Genomic DNA, 12,418 nt, shown 5'->3' on the forward strand with positions numbered 1-12,418 from the left:
TTGGGGCAAGACTGAAGAAATGGATGAAGCCCAAGCCCCATCCCACCCTCCAACATCCCAGGAAATCAGAAGCCTCCTTACGCTGATGCTCATACGGAAACTAAGTTTATTATTTTTCTTTTTTTCTTCTTAAAAAAAAAAAAAAACTCATCGCAGAGAGAAAGGAGTCCCTCCCCCTCCCCCTGGGGGTGGGGACCTGTGAAAGACAGCCAGGATAGGGAATCAAGTATAGGAGTGGGGACAGTGGCCATCTTGCCACCCTTAACACTGCCCAGCCAAGGGATGGGGGTGGGGAAGATAGAGCCCTGTTTCCATGACAACCAGTTCCCCCTCACACACTTTGGTAGGGGGAGGGGGGGAAGGCCTCCTATATTCCCCTGAAGGCCTCCCCCCAGGACTTCAAGTAGTGGTTTAACAGTCAGGACTGGCTGTGGGGATGGAGGGGCAGAGCTGGCCAGTCAGAGTGGAGAGAGGGCCTGGTCACGTTTTAGCCTTCCGGCCTCTGTGGCTGAGGGAAGGGCCAACTGTATTTATAGGGGCACTGCTTCGCAGGACACGTTGGTCCCCAGGGGTGGCCACAACTGGGCGTCGGGACAGAGGCCGACGGCGGGGAATACCATCACCCTCAGCTTCCTCCTCGCCCGAGGCCTCAGCCTCTGACTCCTCTGTTGACATCTCAGCCCCCAAAGGGCTTCGAGGTCGTGGGTACCTCCTCTTGGCTGGGACAGGGCCACCAATGGCTGGCATCCCTGACCGTTTTCGGGGTACCTTCTCACTCTCCAGTGGGGGGACTAGGGAGCCTGGACGTAGTCGGGTTGAACGAGGAACTGGGAGCAGTGGTACAGGGGGTGTTGTTGAATCAGTGCCACCAGTGCCACTTTCTGCTGATTCTGTGTCATCTCTGTTAGGGATGGCTGCCACAGATCCCTCTGCCTTCCGAACCCGGGGTCCCTCTGCTTCTAAACGGAGGCGGGCTAGGCGAGTAAGAGGACGACCCCCATCCTCATCAGAGGAGCTACCCTCACTTTCAACAGAAGGCTTCTGTTGTTGTTTCCCCCCTCCACCAGCTTCAAGACCTAAGGAACTGTCATGCTCAAAAGCTGGTGGCTGGCTAGGCCGGGGTGATGGAGGGTTTTTGGGGGGTCGGCCCCTTTTCCGTTTGGGTGGGGAAGGTGAAACAGCTGTAGGACAGGCAGGGACAGAAGGAGGAGAAGGGGGGGGAGGAGGAGAAAGAGGAAGGGGAAGAGGTAGAGGAAGGGAAGGGGGAGGAGGAGGTGGCAAGGGGGGTGGCGGTGTCCGACTCTCAGTGCCACCACCTCCCGGAATGGGCAGGGCTCCTGGGGTAGGTGGTTCTCTCGCCTTAGGGGGCCGCCCCCGCCTTCGTTTTTCCACAGGTGATGCCACTAACTCGGCTCCATTGGCCTTGTCCTTAGGTACAGGTTGGAGCAACTCATGTAGCTCACGCCCTGCATCCCCAGGGGACCTGTTCTTAGGTGGTCGGCCACGTTTGCGCTTCAAGACAGGTAGACCTGTGACTAGCTGTCCTTGTTCTCCATTCTCTGGGCTGTCCCCACCAGAACTGCTCAGGTCAATTCGGCGGCGAGCAGGCAAAGGTCGCCGGGCTTGGGGAGGCAGAGTAGAAAGTGACAGAGAATCACAGGAGCCTCCCAGAGGAGGGGAAGACTCAGGCTCAGAGTTGCTCCGGGTTGAAGAGCTTCCAGGGCTGACCCCAATCTCTGAGGCCCCTGTTGCTGGCGGTGTTGAAGCTGGACGCTGCTGTCGTCGCCTTCGCACAAGCTCCTTTTCCTCCACTACTGTGACCAGCCTGCCAGGTAGCTTTCTCAGTACCTTGGGACCTGGGGGCTGCCCAGTCCTTCCTGTCCCTTGTCCCCGAATTTCCACATCAGCACTGGTGCGCCGTCTCGGAGGACGAGCTGGTGAAGGACTCTCAGGAGAAGAAGCAGCTGAAGAAGAAGCTGATGGACCTGTTACCTCTGATGGAGCAGAACCTTGGAGCTTCTCAGGACTGGGTAATGGGACTCGAATCTCCACTGGCTGTTGAATATCTGGTAGTTCCTGGAAAAGCTCTTCAGGGACTCTAGGAAATGGGGACCCAAGGTCATTGTCCTCACTTAGAGCTAGAGTTAACTCTTCATCACTAGGTGGTATTGGTGTGGTCTCCTCAACACACTCTGGAGACTCCAGCTCATGGCCATTGGAAACAACCTCTGCCTTAGGGGTTGGACTTGGGGCAAGTATACTAGGGAAAAGACTCTCCTCTGGTATAGGGAGTTCAGTGGTACTTGATGGCAGGTCTTTTGGAGGGGGAGGGGTAAGTGGAGGGGTCTTGGGGCCAGCCACTGCTGCCTCCTCATACTTAGGCTCCAGTGACTGAGGGAGTGGCTCCAACTGGGTTGATGATTCTACCTCAGGTCTCAAGGTTAGTGGTAGGTTGGGGATTGGTGGAGAAGTGGAAACTGGCAGGGTACTAAGGGGTATTGGGGGGATGGCAGGAGATGATGTGGATTCAGGAGCTGGAACTGAAATGATCCGGGGTCGTGAGGTAGCCCGTGGGGCTCTCTCATTGGCAGGGCTTCGACTATGACGAGGAGCAGTGGAATTACTACGAGTATGATGAGCAGGTGGGGTAGCAGCAGAATTTGCCACTGGAGTCTCAGGCCGGGCTCCACGAAGCCTTTCACTGACCCGGGTTCCTGGACGCTCAGGGGCCTTGGCTTTCTTACTACGGCGATGGCTGCCTCCACCAGTCCCACAGGCTGTTTCATCCCCAGCTCCTGCCCCAATCTCCTCCTCACGGGGTAGACGAAATACTTCTTCCTTAGCTTGGTCTAGGTCTTTTCGTGCAGCCTCTACTTGTTCCTGCCAAAAACAAAAATAAGACGAGGAGGGAGTTGAGAAAGTGGTATAGGGAAGACAAGATCTAAATATCCAGCCCAGGCTAAGGTAGATACTTACTTCTGCCTGTTTCAACTCCTCGCGGCTCACATCCTCCAGCGACGCCTCCAAAAAGTTCATGGCATAGCGCTCAATAGGTGTCAGCTTGAAGGGAGAGACAGACATGAACACAGGGAACCTGGTTCCCTGCCCTCACCCTTATCTTAAGTAGAAGGAACAGAAAGAAGGGAAGAGAGAATGAAGAACAATAAAAGGAAATTAAATAGATTGAGATGAAGGAGATTCAAATAACTGAAACTAGCAACTGTGCATTTCAGGGAGAAACCAAAAAGAAGAGAAAGTGAATTAAACAGTAGTTGGGGAGGGCAGCATCAAGGTAGGGAATAAGATGATACTGGAAGATTATAAGCACTAAGAAGATGAAGCAAGTGGAGAAAAGATGGGATGCAGAGACTGACCTGTTCCACAAGGGCAGCAATCTCTTGCTCAGCTCTGGATACCTCCTCATCTTCAGCCCCTGGCCTACCACTCTCCTCTCCCTCTCCAGTGGGGAAACCTTCATTCTCATTGAACTCTGCAAGCTCTGCCACCTGCTCTGCCTTGGCTTGGGTGGCTGCACGGATATCCTCTTCATCCTCTGCCCGGCATAGTGCCTAGAAAGTGGAAAGGGATGTAGTTGTCAGAACCTTAAAGAACCTTATGCAAAAAAAAAAAAAGCGCTTTTACCAACCACCACACTCTCACTTTCAATTCCATATTCAAAAGAAACTATTTAGTGTAAATCCACAGTCCATACTTTCTAAAACAAAACTAATTCTAAGCCAAACCAATAATAAAGCTTCCAAAATACCTTTTAGAGATTCCCAAAGTTACCAGTATAGTTTTGTTCTTTACAAGAGTCAGAAATTTGATCCATAAGAACTCACCAAACTAGAACAAACTAATTCAGATTGTTTTATATTTCTTTCTGGGCCAGGCAGAAAGCCCCTTGTTAAGATGCTGGCAGATAAACTTAAAAAAAACAAAAAACACTACACCAAGGGGGCAGCTGGGTAGCTCAGTGGATTGAGAGCCAGGCCTAGAGATGGGAGGTCCTAGGTTCAAATCTGGTCTCAGACACTTTCTAGCTGCATTACCCTGGGCAAGTCACTTAACCCCCATTGTCTAGCCCTTACCACTCTTCTGCCTTGGAACCAATATACAGCATTGATTCTAAGATAGAAAGTAAGGGTTTTACACATATCCACACACCCACACCCCCCAAACAAACACTACCTAACAAACTTCTTTTTTGATTTGGAAAGCATTAAGGGTCTAAAACGGTTCCCTCAAGTTCCTTAATCTCACACAGACAAAATGATAGGGCCCGGTAGCTTAAAATAATTCACAAAATGAATTGTGAAGAATCTATAAATGGCTATTAAAAGCAAGCATTGACTAGTACTTGGGAAGCAGTGTTAATAGCTCTTATTTCAACATGTCTACAAGTTTGATAGGGACAAAGTCCTACACTGATGTGCTATCTCTCTTTCACCTGTTCCAAAATGTGGGTCTGCTTGTTGGCCACAGCTTCTTCCTCTTCTTCAGGGGCAGAAGGCAAAGGTGGGACAGGGACAGCTGGCTCTTCCAAGGGCATATCAAACAACTCACGAATTGTCTGCTGTTGGTGAGAAAGGACAAGGGTCAGGATCAATAAATGAGTCTGTGATGGTGAAGGGCCTAAAAGTAGGAAATGTGTTAGGGTTCCATCAACTGGAACAGTTTGGTTGGAAAGAGTTTGGGGCCCTGAAAGATTATTCTCTGATGCCTCAAAGGCAGAAAGAGGCTATTACAGTGTACAGGAGATTTATTATACTAGGGGTAGAAGGTCTCAATACCTGTTTAAAATAGGCTGTGGTGAAGTTGCCACCCTCTATGGCCATATCCCCCAGCATTCGCTTTTGATTGGCCTTCTTCAGGATGTTCTCCTCCACAGTTCGTTCACTGATAAGCCTGAGGTTTGGGAAGAATTGTGTCCATAACTGTGCCAAAGAGGGTAGGAAGCTTGCCTAGCCAGGGATGTGACGGCTCACAAACTGGACTAAGGATGCTTAGGAGACATACCTGTAGATATGCACATCTCGGGTCTGGCCAATGCGGTGGCAGCGGTCCTGGGCTTGTGCATCCATGGTGGGGTTCCAATCACTGTCATAGAAGATGACTGTATCTGCCCCCGTCAGGTTCACACCCACACCCCCACTCCGTGTTGAAAGTATGAAGCAAAAAATTCGTTTGTCTGCATTGAACCGCTCCATCAAAGCCTAGGGAAAAGGGTATAGAATCAGAGTCAAGAGGTAAAGCCAGTGCCCTAAGACAAGCAGTGGGGAGGCAGGATCCTGCCTTTTCTGGGAGTCAAAGGGTCTAGGAAGGGAGGAGTTGGGAGACAGGGAAGAAGGCCGAAAAGACCTAGGAGAAACAAGGGGCTTTAGGATCAAAAGGAATTGAAGATGCAAAGCACTTCAGGGCTAAAGGAGGACAGGGACCCCTGGGTCACCTGTCTTTGTTCAACACGGGTGGAACCATCCAGCCGTAGGTAGAGGTGGCCATGGTAGGTAAGGAACTGCTCCAATACGTCCAACATTCGAGTCATCTGGGTGAAGATGAGCACCCGGTGTGCCCCAGCCTTGAGCCGCCTTAGCAACACTGCAAGTGTCTGCAGCTTTCCTGAGGAAACATGAGGGCAGTAGCACAGTGAGCAGGTGTTGGGGCTGGGAGATTTTAAGAGAGCAATAAGACTGTGGGGACAGTGGATTTAGGTTACAAATCAGGCTTTGGAGGTAAAGTCTCCCCTTTCTGCCATCATTTCCCCAAAGAGAGAGAAAAAATTGTACAGGAGTGGCAGAGTGCCATATCCTCCTCTCTGCAAGAACTACTTCACCAAGTGAAGGAGTACTACTACCACTCTGGTTTTAACTTTACTCAAAAGACTCATCAGGAGACAGGGGATGTCACAAATTGTCAGGCGGCTAGAGACCAAAAAATCTCCCACCATGTATTGATGTGATGACTATATTTATTGGTTTTAAGGCAGGCTTTGGGGAGTGGGAGATGTGGGAGTGGGGAGTAATGAAAGTGATTTGAAAAAGAAAATATAGCATTTCCGAACCACTAACAAATATACACGTGAAAATAAGAGGAAACTCAGAGGGGACAGACAAGCAGGGAAGTTTTGTTACTATCATGCTAAATTTAATGTATATTTGCATGCAACAGGTGCTTGTTATTTCAATTTACTTTTTTGACTAACATTTAAGTAAAAATCCCTTTTAATGAAAAATATTTCACAAATACAGTTCTTGTAATACATTTAGCAATAGGGTTTTTACAAGGCAACCCAATCCATTGTTTTTTAACTCTTACTTTCAGTCTTAGCAACAACTCTAGGACAGAAAGGATAGGCAATTAGGGTTAAGTGACTTGCTTGGGGTCATACAGCTGAGAAGTATCCAAGGTCAAATTTGAACCTAGATCCTCCTGACTTTAGGTTTGGCTCTCATCCACTCTGCCACCTAGCCAATGCAAAATCCATTTTTTATCAACTTTAATTATTAGAAGTTATTACTTCTAACTGGGCTGATTTGTCTCCTAACTTCCACCAATTGATCCCTGACAATAGAATTTCCCTTCAAATATGTGACAATTAACAATTGCATACCCAAGTTTTTTCTTTTCAGGATCAATGTTTCTAGTTCATTCATTCGGAATACTGTTGAGTTGACCTGATCTGCATGTTTCAGTTTTTTTAAAGCTCTTCTTCAAAATACTTCTTGTGTGGTCTGATGCCCAATACAATATGACTACTGTCTCGCTTGGTTTGGGCACTATACCTTTCATAACTGCACTCATTTTACTGAAATCCACATCATACTGTTAAAAGATATTGAGCTTCTGGGCAATTTAAAATCCTCGAAATCTTTTTCACATTAACTGCTAACTATTAACATTTTCATATTTTCATATTAACTGCCATCAACCCCCATCATTTACTTATGTGGCTGATTTGTTTACAATTTAAAGCACAGGGTTTTATACTATTCATTCCTAAATATCTTTTTTCCTCATCTTTCAGAACCCCAGTGGTCATTTGATCTGTCAGCTGTCCTTTTCAGTTTCGGGCCACTTAAAAATACAATAAGCATACCTTCTATTCATATTTTCATTCGATTCAAAATGGCCTCAAGACATACAACTAAAAACTGTCTTCTATGTTGACATTAATTAATCATTTATTAAAAAATTTTAAGAATTCTTTGATCACTTAGGAATCAATGCAAGCTATCATCCAGCTAGCTCACATTTCTTTATCCTGTCCATAATACAAGTGAAACACCTAATGGAAAATTCAGACATACCATGTCACACAGAATGCTGTATATTGCCCAGGAGATTTTAGTAACTCGTATCAAAAAGGAAATGAAGGTTAGCATGATTTGTTTTCAGTATACTCATCCTACTAAAAGAACTTACCACAGTCATACTGTATAAGTCGAAGGTCAGGGAACTGAGTTCGCATGTTACAGACTATACGGTGTAGCGGCCGAGCCCGGGGCCAAAGTTCACAAGCCAGGTGCTCCTTGAAGGCTGCATGGCGTGGAGCCAGCCAAGGAGGTGGGTGGCAGGCATGCAGGGATGGGGCTGGAGCCTCCACAGGAGGCATGACAAATATGAACCTGTGGAGGGGAAAGAGTGTGAAGAGGCATTGAACTGGAAGAACTCCTTCATCTTACTTTCCCCTAATCCAGACAAATCATAACATTATCATAAAACTTCCTCAATCCCATACCACTGACCTTTTCCTCCATGTGCCAGCAGCAAATCTTGCTTACCTCTCAATGATTTCTGCCAGTTGGTCAAGCCGCTGCTGGGGAAACAACACAGCCTGGTGGGCAGCCTCAGTATAAGTCCAAAAGGCAGGATGGCTGGGGCCAGGGACAGGGGGTCCAACTGGGCTGGCCAGGGGTTGGTGCAAGGAACAGAACTGTAGCACCTCAGTCCCATATACAGGTGCCAATGCTCCATGGGCCTCACTCAGTTGAAAGAGCCGTTCTAGGCGTTCTGCCCGTTGTCGCTTCCGCTTTTCCTCCAAAGTGTCCTAGGGATGGGATAAGTTAATAATTACCTTTAGACCTTAAGATCCCTATGACCCTTTGTGGTAAGCCTCCTTATTTTATACAAATAAACCTGGCAATATGCTAAATTAATGTAGTTCTATTGAAGAGTATAATTTCACTAGAATACAGAGAAAATACAAATAGAAGTCAAAACAAAGAGGTAATGAATACTTAAAAAAAAAAAGACATTTCCCAAATAACCCCTCCTAGAAAGAGATGCTTTGAAAAGGATTTCCTGATGAGAGGTATAAGGCTTGGCCCTTGAGGAATCTCTGGACAGACTGATTCTCTTCTTAGTAGAACCAACATGTCTTCAGCTATCTTTGTATAGGACTCATTTGTATAAATGAGACTGAAATTGAGGGGAAGGTAGTTAAGACACAAATCCAGGTTATAAAATCTAAGGAAAGAATGTGAGCTTTTCATAACCTTTATCTATGTTCCTGGATTGATGAAATTCCCATCCCAGTTTCTTGTCTTCAGGCAAAATGATAGTGTTTATTGGATGTGAATGGAAAGAAGGAGCAATCTAGTGTCTTAATCTCATTTTACCACATTCAACCTAACTTTCTAATTCCTATCCTCTCCACCTCTTCCAGTGTTTAACTCAGAATATGTGGCTTCTTATGGTAAAACAATTTAGAGGTAATAAGAGTAAGAAAGGAATGGACAATGAGGGGATGGGATGGGGAAAGAAAAAAAGTCAGCAACTTTTGTCAAGATGATACTCCAAGGTTCTGCTTTCAAGTTCATAAACTTGAGGGAAACAATTCAAGCAAGTGGTAAGAAGACTAGGTAAGAAGATAGCAGGCTAGCTGTTTGTATGCCAACAAATTCAGGTTCCATGTTACCTTTGATGTGCCATCTGTCAAACCTGAGCCTCCATTTACTTTCCTTTCAAAATTCTCTTAAGGGTGGGAATAAGAGGGTGGGAGTTCAGGTGGTCTGGGTCAGGAAAGGCAGATGGCAGTTTGGCAGCTTTTGAAGATGTGGCAACTCCAGGCAGCAAGGGAAATAAGGTACAGAGTAAAGGATTGGGAAATGGGGGGTAGGAAAAGGAATCTCCCCGATTCCATTCATATGAGGATCTTGAAAATCCCATAGAATTTTAATATACTATACTCAGTGTGTATAATATAATTAATATAATATAATATATATAATATCACTTTGAGTGATCTATTAGTTTGTTAAACTCAAGCCAATGCCTCACCAGTTTCATGATATGAAATAATCACAGAATGGTTATCCATTCTTTCCTTAAAAAAGTCTCTAGGAATAGACAGCAAAAATTCCCAAAACTATTCATTACTTTTCATAGGTCAAATACTTGATGTCGATTCATGTTCTCCCTGCCTTTTTGTTAAAGGCCTTAAAAATGAGACATTGTCTCACTTCAAACTAGTCCTCCTGTGGAATTAAAGACTTACCAGATAGAAGGGGGATCGGGGTGGTGGAGGTGGCTGGCGTCGGGGCCGGACTCCACAGAACGAGGTAGCCGGAAGGGGAGGGCTAGGGGGGCCTGAACGCAGTGTCAGAGTTTCAGGCTCATCCTTGGGAGCAGGTAATCGAGAAACCATGGTAACTTGTGAGGGAGCTGGGCCTGAAGCTGGAACCAGGAGGGAAGATGGTAGAGGGGCCGAAGATATTGTCTGTGCTGGAGTCAGGGTCAGTGTCTGTGCTGGAGTTGGGCCCAGAGAGGGCACCTGAACTGGGGCTGGGGTCAGATTCAGTGTCTGAGCAGGAGCCAAAGTCAGTGCATGAGTTGGAGGTGATCCCAAGGGGGAAGCTGGAGCCAGAGATAGAGTCTGAGATGGAGATGGACCCAAAGCTGGTGTGGGTGCCATAGAGAGTGCCTGAGCTGGACCCAATGACGGAATTGGAGCCAGAGAAAGAGTCTGAGTCGGACCCAAGGGGGAAGCTGGAGCTAGAGCAAGCGTCTGAGTTGGAGATGGACCCAGAGGAGTTGCAGGAGCCAATGAAAGTGTCTGAGCTGGAGATGGACCCAGTGGTGCTGTAGGAGCCAGTGAGAGGGTCTGAACTGGAGTTGGACCTAGGGGAGATACTGGAGCCAATGAGAGGGTCTGAGCTGGAGACGGACCCAGAGGGGGCACTGAACCCAGAGAGAGTGTCTGAGCAGAAGAGCTAAGTGGTGGTGCTAAAGCTGGAGCTAGGGCTAGTGTCTGGGTAGAAGGTGGGCCTATTGAAGGTGTTGGAACTATAGCTGGTACCAGGGTCTGAGTTGATGATGGGGCCAGGACTGGAGCTGGGGCTGGCACCAATGAAGAAGTTGAAGCGAAGGTGGATACTGGAACTGATGATGGAGCTAAGACTGGAACAGGAGTTGGTGATGGAACCAAAACAGGTGTAGGGCCCGGTGATGGAGCCAGGACTGGAATGGGAACTGGTGATGGAAGTGGAGATGAAGCCAGGATTGCTGTTGGCGGAACTGGCCCTGGAGTCAGCGAAGAAGTCAGAGCCTGAGGTGCTGTAGATGATGGAGTCAGGATGGGAGCCTGAGTTGAAGATGGGGCTGATATTGTTGGAACAGGGGAGGCCAAAGCTGAAGCAGGAACCAGGACTGGTGCTGGTGCTGAAGCTCCAGTCAGGTTAGGACTTTGTACATTTGTAGAAGCTGATGCCAGAGTCAGAGGGTGGACTGGAGCCTGGACTGGTGCAGGTGAAGGAGTTGTACTCAGTCCCAGTGTCAAGGCTGGAGCTGATGAGGCAACTCCTAATGGTGACTGGGCTGAAGAAGCAGAAGTTGAGACAGCAGAAGCCACAGGAGGCAAGAGAGCTGGAGTTGACACTGAAACAGGAAGTGGAGCTAAGACAGGGAGTGGAGATGAGTTAGGGTTGGGAAGTGGAGTTGAGATTGGAATAGGGAGTGAAGTGGAACCTGAAATGGGGATGGGAGATGAGCCAGGACCAGTAAGTGAAGATGAGACTGGGATGGGAAGTGGAGACAAGATGGGACTAGAGAGAGGAGATGAGCTTGAGCCAGGAAGTGAAGTTGAGACTGGAAGGGGAGATGATGATATGGGGACAGGAGCAGAGCCAGGAACTGAGGCTGTAGAGAAAAAGCAAGAGAGTTAGTCTAGAAGTCTACTTCTCTTACTCAACCCTTTCCAGTCCCCTGTTATTTCTAAGTAGCATCTTAACTATCTGCTTTCCAGGAAGGATCCAGGTATCAGAAATCCATTATAATTAAAATCATAGAATGTTAGAATTGGATGAGTTTTAAGGCTACCTAATTCAATCTATTTATTGTTATCCTCTCCTTCCTGCCCCACAAGAGGGCTAATAATGACTTGCTCAATGTTATCATTTGCTAATGATAGAACAAAAATGTAGGATCTCTCCTAGTCCACTCTTCTTCCAACTTATTATGTTCTCCCAAAAGGTTGTTCAATGTTCTTAATTCCCAAGATTCTATTCCTGATCATGGGATCAGGATGGGACAGGTTTAAAACCAAGAGTCCTCTGATTCCAAGGAGATTCTATCAGTTTAAGATCCCCAGTGCAATCAGAAATCTGACTGATAGAACTAGTTTGGTGTAATATAAGTCCACAGAGCTGGAAATAGGATCTGGGTTCAACTATAGACCTTAACACTTAACTCTGTGTGATCCTGGGCAAGTCCTTTAACTTCTCTAATTTCCTCATCTGTGAAATTGGAATAATACTTGCACTATCTACCTACTTAATAGGATTGTTGTGGGGAAAAGCATATTATTAACCATAAGGTGCTGTACAAATATGAATTGTTTTTAAACAACTGAGATTGAATAAATTCACTCATTAGGGTACTTTTAACATAGCATATACCCTTTATATCCTGCTACCTTCATACTATTTCTGCACTCAGTTGTATCTCAGCTAAGATTCTAGGTATTCTGGCTTTTGAAACTTACCAGTTGTCTCTGGTGGGGGACTATGTAATAGCCTGAGCAGGGGCCTAACCAGTGTGGGCAGAGGACCACGGGTAGGGCCTAGAGTAGGAGTAGGTAGCCGGCCAGAGGGAAGTGCAGGTCGTGGGGTCAGTAGTGCTGGAAGTCCAGAGCTGGAAGGCCGGGGTGGTGGGGCCAGCTGGGGTGAAGGACCCAATCCATCTCTAGGGGCCTGTCGAACTACAATCTTCACCACTCCTGAGCTGTTCACCATGGCTGGGGGCACTGCAAGAGGAAGCCATATTGAGAAGAAACTAGAAAATGAACAGTGCTGAATGAACAGAACTGATAAGACATCAAGAGTTACTACAAGGGGAAGCAGCATTATGGGAAAGCTATATGGGATGGACAAACTCAGGATTGGGAATTGGACAGACAAAAGCCTAAGGGATACCTGAAGGG

The 12,418-nt window shown here is 47.0% G+C and overlaps 1 protein-coding gene and 1 non-coding gene across 8 annotated transcripts in view; both read right to left on the reverse strand.

The window, feature by feature from the left end:
• Window positions 1-89: 89 nt before the first annotated feature.
• Window positions 90-12,418, reverse strand: part of SRCAP (Snf2 related CREBBP activator protein) — a 28,142-nt gene continuing 15,813 nt past the window's right edge. For all 7 annotated transcript variants that reach the window (XM_056806368.1, XM_056806363.1, XM_056806366.1 and 4 more), the window contains 11 exons: window positions 11,981-12,241; window positions 9,497-11,136; window positions 7,782-8,047; window positions 7,423-7,625; window positions 5,450-5,619; window positions 5,020-5,216; window positions 4,794-4,908; window positions 4,451-4,576; window positions 3,375-3,569; window positions 2,977-3,060; window positions 90-2,880 (listed from right to left, as the gene is read on the reverse strand). In XM_056806368.1, the coding sequence (XP_056662346.1) occupies window positions 481-2,880; window positions 2,977-3,060; window positions 3,375-3,569; window positions 4,451-4,576; window positions 4,794-4,908; window positions 5,020-5,216; window positions 5,450-5,619; window positions 7,423-7,625; window positions 7,782-8,047; window positions 9,497-11,136; window positions 11,981-12,241 (5,657 nt within the window). In that variant the 3' untranslated portion in view covers window positions 90-480. The remainder of the gene's footprint in view (window positions 2,881-2,976; window positions 3,061-3,374; window positions 3,570-4,450; window positions 4,577-4,793; window positions 4,909-5,019; window positions 5,217-5,449; window positions 5,620-7,422; window positions 7,626-7,781; window positions 8,048-9,496; window positions 11,137-11,980; window positions 12,242-12,418) is intronic.
• Window positions 7,629-7,691, reverse strand: MIR7355 (microRNA mir-7355). The gene has a single exon (NR_127578.1). It is a non-coding gene; the product is annotated as a microRNA mir-7355 (primary transcript).

Source organism: Monodelphis domestica, chromosome 7 (assembly GCF_027887165.1).
Source record: "Monodelphis domestica isolate mMonDom1 chromosome 7, mMonDom1.pri, whole genome shotgun sequence".
NCBI lineage: Eukaryota > Metazoa > Chordata > Mammalia > Didelphimorphia > Didelphidae > Monodelphis > Monodelphis domestica.